The 7954-nt window shown below is 31.0% G+C and overlaps 2 protein-coding genes across 2 annotated transcripts in view; one reads left to right on the plus strand and one right to left on the minus strand.

Moving 5' to 3' along the window:
• The window catches only part of LOC126885304 (zinc finger protein 726-like), a 25421-nt gene extending 21163 nt beyond the window's left edge, over positions 1-4258 (plus strand). The window contains exon 3 of the mRNA XM_050651823.1: positions 2335-4258. Coding sequence (XP_050507780.1) covers positions 2335-3641 — 1307 coding nt within the window. The 3' untranslated portion in view covers positions 3642-4258. The remainder of the gene's footprint in view (positions 1-2334) is intronic.
• On the minus strand, positions 930-7414 carry LOC126885309 (uncharacterized). Its single transcript, XM_050651828.1, has 2 exons — positions 6096-7414; positions 930-1274 (listed from the first exon to the last, which is right to left on the minus strand). Exons 1-2 carry the CDS (start codon positions 7258-7260, stop codon positions 1213-1215), a joined length of 1227 nt encoding a protein of 408 aa, XP_050507785.1. The 5' UTR covers positions 7261-7414; the 3' UTR covers positions 930-1212.
• Between the last annotated feature and the right edge of the window lie 540 nt (positions 7415-7954).

The raw sequence follows: 7954 nt of genomic DNA on the forward strand, positions 1-7954 counted from the left end.
GTCAAATGAAAGAGCAGGAGCTATATTTTCAACTTCGTTTAAAGAAAGCAAATAAAAAATGCATTTATTAGTAATACATAATTATGCAAAAGTATCGTAAATCTTTCCTTATAAAGTTTTTGAATAACTTTTACAAAAAAAATTGATTACCCTGTTTTAAGTGCACAACTACCAAGTAATGTTATTTATATCATAATTGATAAAAAATTGTAATAAATATATATAATTTCTTATATAACAAAATAAAAAGTTTATAAGGAAAGATTTACGATACTTTTGCATAATTATTTATTACTAATAAATGCATTTTTTATTCGCTTTTTTTAAACCAAGTTGAAAATATAGCTCATGCTCTTTCATTTGACACCTGTGGAATGGTTCTAACGTCATTTTTTTCTGACTTATGTTATTGCAAAAAAATGCTCTCTAGGATAAACAATTTGAATAAAATTTAAACAATTAAATAAATCGCTTTGAAATTTTTATCACATATTAAGCACCAAAGAACCCTTATATGACAAAAATTTCAAAGCTGTACACTAATTTTTACAATAGATATTGCGAAATTATTTTTTTTGCAATTCCGACCTTTTCTCGCAATTATATTAACAATAAATGAGCATATCAAACTTTGTAATACGTCATTTTAAAGCTTTTTCCATAATCTCAAAGATATTTGTACTAAAAAACCATAAGTGTCACTGTTTTCCATTGATTTGAAAAAAAAAGGGAAAATGCCATTTTTTGACACTTAATTGTTTATAAATAAAAATGGCCGCCAGATCCTACGCAGGAAATAGTTATAATTTGCTCTTATAGGTATTACCTGTCGAAAAACGCTTCAGTACCCTGGCTGCTTGAGTGTCATGGAAAAAACCTTATTACCCTGGACTAATTAAATTAATACACAAACTAGACTGGGTCACGGAAAGAAGGTTTTAAACAAATGGGGTACAACAAAGGTTACTAGTTTAACGGTGTTCACAAGTTAAGGTTACTTTTTGAAATAAATTCTGTTAAATAGTCATATACGGTTTTATTATTTAATGACAAAAGGTAGCAAATGTTATAGGGAGGAAGGATTTTATGTTTGATTAAATTTTTTATTAAGTCATCAGTTTGTTGTTACAAGTAGACGAAGTAGAGTAATGCACAGTTAGTTTTTTGTCTCTCCTGTAAAATCAGGTACTTTGGACTTACGCATCTTTCATATTAGGCCGACGATGTAGGCTTTCTCGGTGAGTCATTCAGGCTTAACATTTTTGTTTTCCTATCTAAAAATTCATGTTTTTGGGTGGTTTTTAAAAAATAATTCGAAAACAGTAGGTACATTTTAACGAAAAGGTCATACAAATAAAAAAGAATCCTTTCAAAATAACAACTCAACAACAAATCAACAAGATACCTAGTTGTTTTTCTGCAGGCTACTCCTACGTTTCTTTCTTTACGCACGGCAAATTACGTGTAGTAAAATTCTTACTGGTATGGAGATTAGTTGACAATGCCATTGTCATCATTAACTTAGAAATGGCTTTTGAATGTTTTTGGATAACCGTTACTTATTTATAGTCTCTTAAATTATTAATTCAGTTAATTAATATGATTATTTTTTCACTAACTATGTATTCAGTGATTACAATCATTTATATACAGTAGAGCGTCGATAACACGAACCCTGGTAACTGGTAATCCGAACGTTCGCTAATCCGAACGCAAAAAAAATTATAAAATTAAAAAATATGATCGCGGACCGAATTTTTGGATTTAATATGACAATATGGGCAAAATATGACCGCGGATTTTTGTTTTTGTTTATGCAGAAAGACATACAATATGTTTGTTTATTATACAGGTGTTTTATTCCTTGTAACTAAAACGTATGTACATATGTACTATGTTTATGAGCTTTGTATTTTGAACATATGTTCGATAATCCGAACTACCCCTGTACCAATTAGTTCGGATTATCGACTCTCTATTGTACTATACAATAAAAACTAATACTCTAGAAAAGAGAATAAAAATATACTTTTTTTAATAATATTTTGTTACTATGGAACGCTTAGATAAATTGTGAGAACATCTTTAACAACAAAATACTTATAGATATATCTTGGTGTATTCTCTGCTTGGATCTTCCATAAATAATAAACAATAAATAACTTTTTATTAATTTCATGTCAAATCAATTATTTATCAAATACACTATCAATATTATTTAATAAACAATTCAAAATATTCCTGAAGAGGTGTCAAATATTTAGTAGCCTTGTTTGTCACTGTTTGTCGCCACATTCTGTGTTGAATATTAATTAAATATAATCTTTATTTTAGGGTGCTCTTGGCTAAACTTACGAAAGAACAGAAACAGAATTCATAGTTGCTCCCTGTGCGGTCAAACATGCATAAAACCATCAATACTTATGTTCCATTACAAAGTATATCATTGTACAAAAAAGGAAACACAAAAGAAAACTCAAAACAAATCATCTTCCATGTTACATGGTTTAGTGAAAAAAGAAAATGATCAAATGTTAACAAATGGATCATCATATGAAGGCAATTATATATTTGATACGAGTGAAAAGCCAAATAGTGAGGAAGTGAATTTGAAAAATTTTATAAACACAAATCAACTAAACTCCTATTTTAGCAATGGAAAAAAGGTATTTGAATGCCATGTTTGCTTTAAATCATTCCTCCGAATCAGTCATTTAACACGTCATCAGCGAGTGCATTCTGAACAGAAACCATTTCAATGTGAAATTTGTGGAAGTAGGTTCAAGAAAGAAGATCAAATGACAATGCACCAAAAAGTAACCCATCTTGGTATCAGACGATATAAGTGTTTGGTTTGCCTAAAGCAATTTGCATATCCTTCTACACTGAAAGAACATATGCTCCTCCACACAGGAGAGACTTACAAATGTGACATTTGTTCAAAAGAGTTCACAACCAAAAAATATCTTGAGTATCACATATTTGGCCACAATAAAGAAAAGCCTTTCAAATGCGAGGTTTGTCCAAAGGAGTTCAACTTCAAGAAACTACTTAAGCGGCACATGTTTGTCCACGCTGAAGAAAAACCTTTTGCTTGTGAGGTCTGCCCAAAAAAATTTTCTTCTAAGGGCAGTTTATGGCAACATAGGCTTCTTCATGCAGAAAAGCGTTTTAAATGCAGTGTCTGCTTGAAAGAGTTTGCTACTTCAGGCAATTATAAACAGCATTTCTTAAAATATTCAGAGCATAGGCTTTTACAGTGTGAATTTTGCTCCAAGAATTTCGTAGGAAAGAGTGAAATGAAGAGACATTTGCAAACTCATACCAGAGATAAAAGATTGCAGTGTGAGGTCTGCTTTAAGAGGTTCTCTGTGATTTCAACATTCAAAACGCATATGATTTTACACGAAGACGAAGACCGGTTTAAGTGTGATGTGTGCCAAAAGAAAATGACATCTCAAAGGGGTTTAAAAGGACATATGAGAATACATACAGGAGAAAAACCTTATGAATGCAATATTTGTTTCAGACCGTTTACTAACCACAGTAGCATGATGACGCACAGGAAAATACACACTGATAAAATTATGATTCCTTCCGTTCAGAAAAAAGCAGCAAATTTCATGGAGTTGTATTTTTGAACAATTATCATGGGGATGGAAATAGGATGGGGTTTGTGAACCGTCGAAATCGCTCAACTCGCCAAGACGACGGTGTTCGGAAGGTTTCGGAATATGGTCGGGATATGCTCACTTATTATACCTTGTTGACTATTCTCAGTTCAACTCACCGAGAATAATCAAATGGCTTGCCGTTTCGTCTTCTGTACTGTTAGAGACAGTATAAAAACACGTTTTGCTTAATACGTTGACATTCAGTGTGAATTTTGTTCTAAGGAATTCATAGGAAAGCGTGATATGAAGAGACATTTGCAAACTCATACCGGAGATAAAAGATTGCAGTGTGAAGTCTGCTTTAACCCATTTAGCGCCAACGGTGCGAAAACGCACCATTTTTTTGTAGATTTTTTTTGACAATTTGTAATTTTTTTAAATCTTTCTATTTTTTAAGCAACCAGCAGATATAAGTGTATTATAACTAAATTTAATTTTGTTTAATTTCCAAACTCATGTTTTCATCACAAAAATATTTTCTAAATGTCCATTTTCAATCAATCGACAAAACTTTATTTTTACTGTAGTAATTTTATTGGCATAACACTTTTGTGGTCAAATAAATTAAAACATTATTTTTTAAATCTATTTGTACATCAATTGTTATGGAAAAACAAAAAAAATCTGAGTCATCAAATCTCGTGTTTGAAAATAATGGTTCGATAACGAACCATTGGCGGAAGTCGACTTATAATCCTGTCTGATCAGGAATTTCAAGGTGACGCACAGGCAGTAATTTGTTGGGATATTTCTTTATTATGTGCAAAAGCACGCATCCACTAAGATGATTAAAAATTCAAATTAAAACAGGTGGCCCAAAACGCGTCGTGACGTCATTCGTTTAAATTATGTTTACATTCTTCCAAAAAAGTAAACAGAATTTAAAATTAGACATTATAAACGTCAGTAGAAAATACAGTTATGTAACCTCACAAGTGTTTTTGATCGTTTGAAATATTTTAAATTGACTAAAGGTTCTCTAAACCAAGGCCAGAAAACAAAAAAAATATATAGATTTTAAATTTGTACTTCTGTTATTATGAGGTTTTAAGGCGTGAAATTTTGGACATCTTATTTTTAAAGGAAACTGAATATTATTATGGAATAAAAAAATGTGCAAGTTCCCTATTAGGTTTGGCATTCGTTTTGACACTGACACTATTAAATGACATTTAAAATAGTTCAAACGATCAAAAACACTTGTGAGGTTACATAACTGTATTTTCTTCTGACGTTTATAATGTCTAATTTTAACATCTGTTTACTTTTTTAGAAGAATGTAAACATAATTTAAACGAATGACGTCACACGCGTTTTCGGCCATCTGTTTTAATTTGAATTTTTAACCATCTTTAGGGGCCAAACGAAAGCCAAACAAAACTTTTTAATATTTGATACATGTATATGTACATAAGCATTCTTTTTACACCATCCTGTAAAGTCTTCTGATATAACATTTAGTAAGACAGGTAATTCCTCAACACTTGAAGCAGATGTAGCAATAGTTGTGTCATCTGCATACATAAATATGTTATTTGATCTGACATATTTGGGCATATAATTAACATAGCTTATGAATATTAAAGGCCCCAGTATTGAACCCTGAGGAACTCCAATATCAACATCACCATAATATGATCGACAGTCATTAAGTTTAACGAGAATTTTCCTAGAATGTAAATATGATGACAGCCATAATGAGAACTGACCCCCGAAAACCAATATTTTTTAACTTCTCTATAGCAACTCTTCGTTTATAGTATCAAATGCCTTTGAAAGATCAAAGAAAAGTGCACCCACAAAATCACCCAGATCCAGTGCATTGTGAATGAAACTGAGTAATTCAGCAGTAGCACCCTCTGTTGATCTTCCAGGCAGAAATCCGTGTTGGTTAGAACATAATATATTGTATTTATTAAGGAAGCTATACATTCTTTTGTATACACATTTCTCAAAAACTTTACCCAAAACAGTAGGCGTAACTGGCCTATAATTATCTAAAACAGAATTATCTCCTCTCTTGAATATTGGAATTACAACTCCTACCTTCAAACTATGTGGGAAGATACCTTGGGCCACTGATAAATTTATCAAGTGTGCAAGTGGTTTCGCTATATATTCACTAATACACTTTACCAATTTAGTCGATAGATATACAATTAATACCTACTGAGGTAACATTTTTCAAGGAGCCAATAACCTCTCTGACCTCACATTCATCTACAGGAAAAAAATAAAATGATTTATCTACATGTTGTGTAGTTTAATGATCAAAATTGGAATCTTCAAAAATATCTATGATTTTATTTTTAGGGCAAGTAGTAAAATGCTCTACAAAAGCGTTTGCCATCTCATATTTATTTGTGATAATTTTATCAGCAAGTTGGATTTTGTCACAATTATTACGTTTTACCGTCTTACCTGTTTTGTTATTTACCGTGCGCCATATAAACTTCTGCTTCTGTTGTATAGTATTCTTACATTCTAAACTATTTTGAAAGAAACTCTTTTTTGCTTCGTCGATTAATTTGACATATTGCTTCTTTTTTTCTTTATATTTCAAATGCATGTCTATATTTTCTAGGTTATTTGATAGCCAAAAAAGAATTCTCAAATCATTTCCCTCCTGTACTGTATCATTTGTTACCCAACTATTTTTAGGCTCATTGCGAATTATTTTACTAGTCATTGGACAAGATATGTCAATATGGTACGTCAGTACCCTCAAAAATGTTTCAAATGTCAAATTAACGTCATCGAGAAATTCGTAAACCTCTTTAAAATATTCAGTGGAAAAACTACTTTGTAAATTTAATACATTCGAGTGAGAAAGGTTTCTAAACGTTACGTTTTGACCTGTTTTATCTTGTCCTGTTTCAGCTTTAGCATCTATTAATAAAACTTCCAAACCAAGATGATCACCTAAAACAAAGTCTTTGGTAGTTTCTTTATATTGATGTGGCCAATTTGTAAGAAAATAATCTAATTTACTTTTAGAAGTTTTTCCATTTTTGTCTGTAAAAATTCGTGTAGGTTCTTTATTTTTGCATTTTAAATTAAAACTTTGTATAAGATCAGTAAATAAAACTTTTTCCCTAGAGTCTTTCAGATAATCTATATTAAAATCGCCGCACAAAATAATAGTTTTAAAATGTTTAAAACAATAATTTAGACAAGAGTAAAGTTTGTTTACAAATATCTCGATATCGCCAGAAGGGGCTCTGTAAATATTAATAAGACAACACATACCATCTTTTAAGCTAAAAGTAACACAACATTCAAAATGTAATTCTTCCGCCATAGTATTTAAAAAAACTTGAGGTTTACAAAATAAACAATATTTTATGTAAATCGAAACACCTCCATGACATTTATCTTTTCTTGTGTAAGACGCAACTTGGTTATAATTTTGAAAACAAAATATGTCTTTATTTAGATCACTACACCATGTTTCCGAAACACATAAAACATCAGGATCCTCCGAGCTTAAAATTAGCTCAATTCTGTTACTTTTATTAGTTATTGATTGAGCGTTAACACATATGATTTTAAAATACACATCCCTTCCAGTGGCGGCTCGTGACATCTGCTATAGGGTGTGCTGCATGAACCACGGCCAATATAAAATAATAGAAATAGAATAACATACGAAAACAAAAACAATAAAATTAGCTTTAATACTAATTAATAGTAACTAATAACGACATGCTATAAAAATCTGATTAACTTACATTTATTGCATTTTTCTAAATTGGAAATTAATACGCCGGTCCTTTTTTGTCGCAAACTTTTCGATTACTTTATCGTTAAAGTTCGGTATTGAAGCGATGAACTTTTTTTCTATCGAGAGTGTGGAAAGGGCTGTTAATCTGTCTTCGCGCATTGAATTTCTTAAAAATGTTTTGATCCGTTTTAAAGTTGAAAAACTACGTTCAGCTTCTGCTGTGGTCATTGGCGTAGTCACCAGAATTTGTATCAACTTTTTGGTTTCTGTTAATGTGTCCTCTAAATTATTAGAAATTATAAATTTTAGTAAAGGCACTGCACCTTTTAATGTTCTACACTCGATATTGGAATACAAAACTGACAGTTCTGTTCGCAAACGGTTTTTATCAAAGAAGTTATAAGCTGTACAAGTTAAATCCAATTCATTTTCAGGAAACTTATTATTATATTTTTCGAAATGTTCTGAAGATAAAAGTGTTGCGGCAACTAGATGATTTGTATATGCAAACCGTTCTTTTGCATTGTTTATAATAACATCACAAACTTCTAGACAG

Source organism: Diabrotica virgifera, chromosome 1 (genome assembly GCF_917563875.1).
Source record: "Diabrotica virgifera virgifera chromosome 1, PGI_DIABVI_V3a".
NCBI classification, from domain to species: Eukaryota; Metazoa; Arthropoda; class Insecta; order Coleoptera; family Chrysomelidae; genus Diabrotica; species Diabrotica virgifera.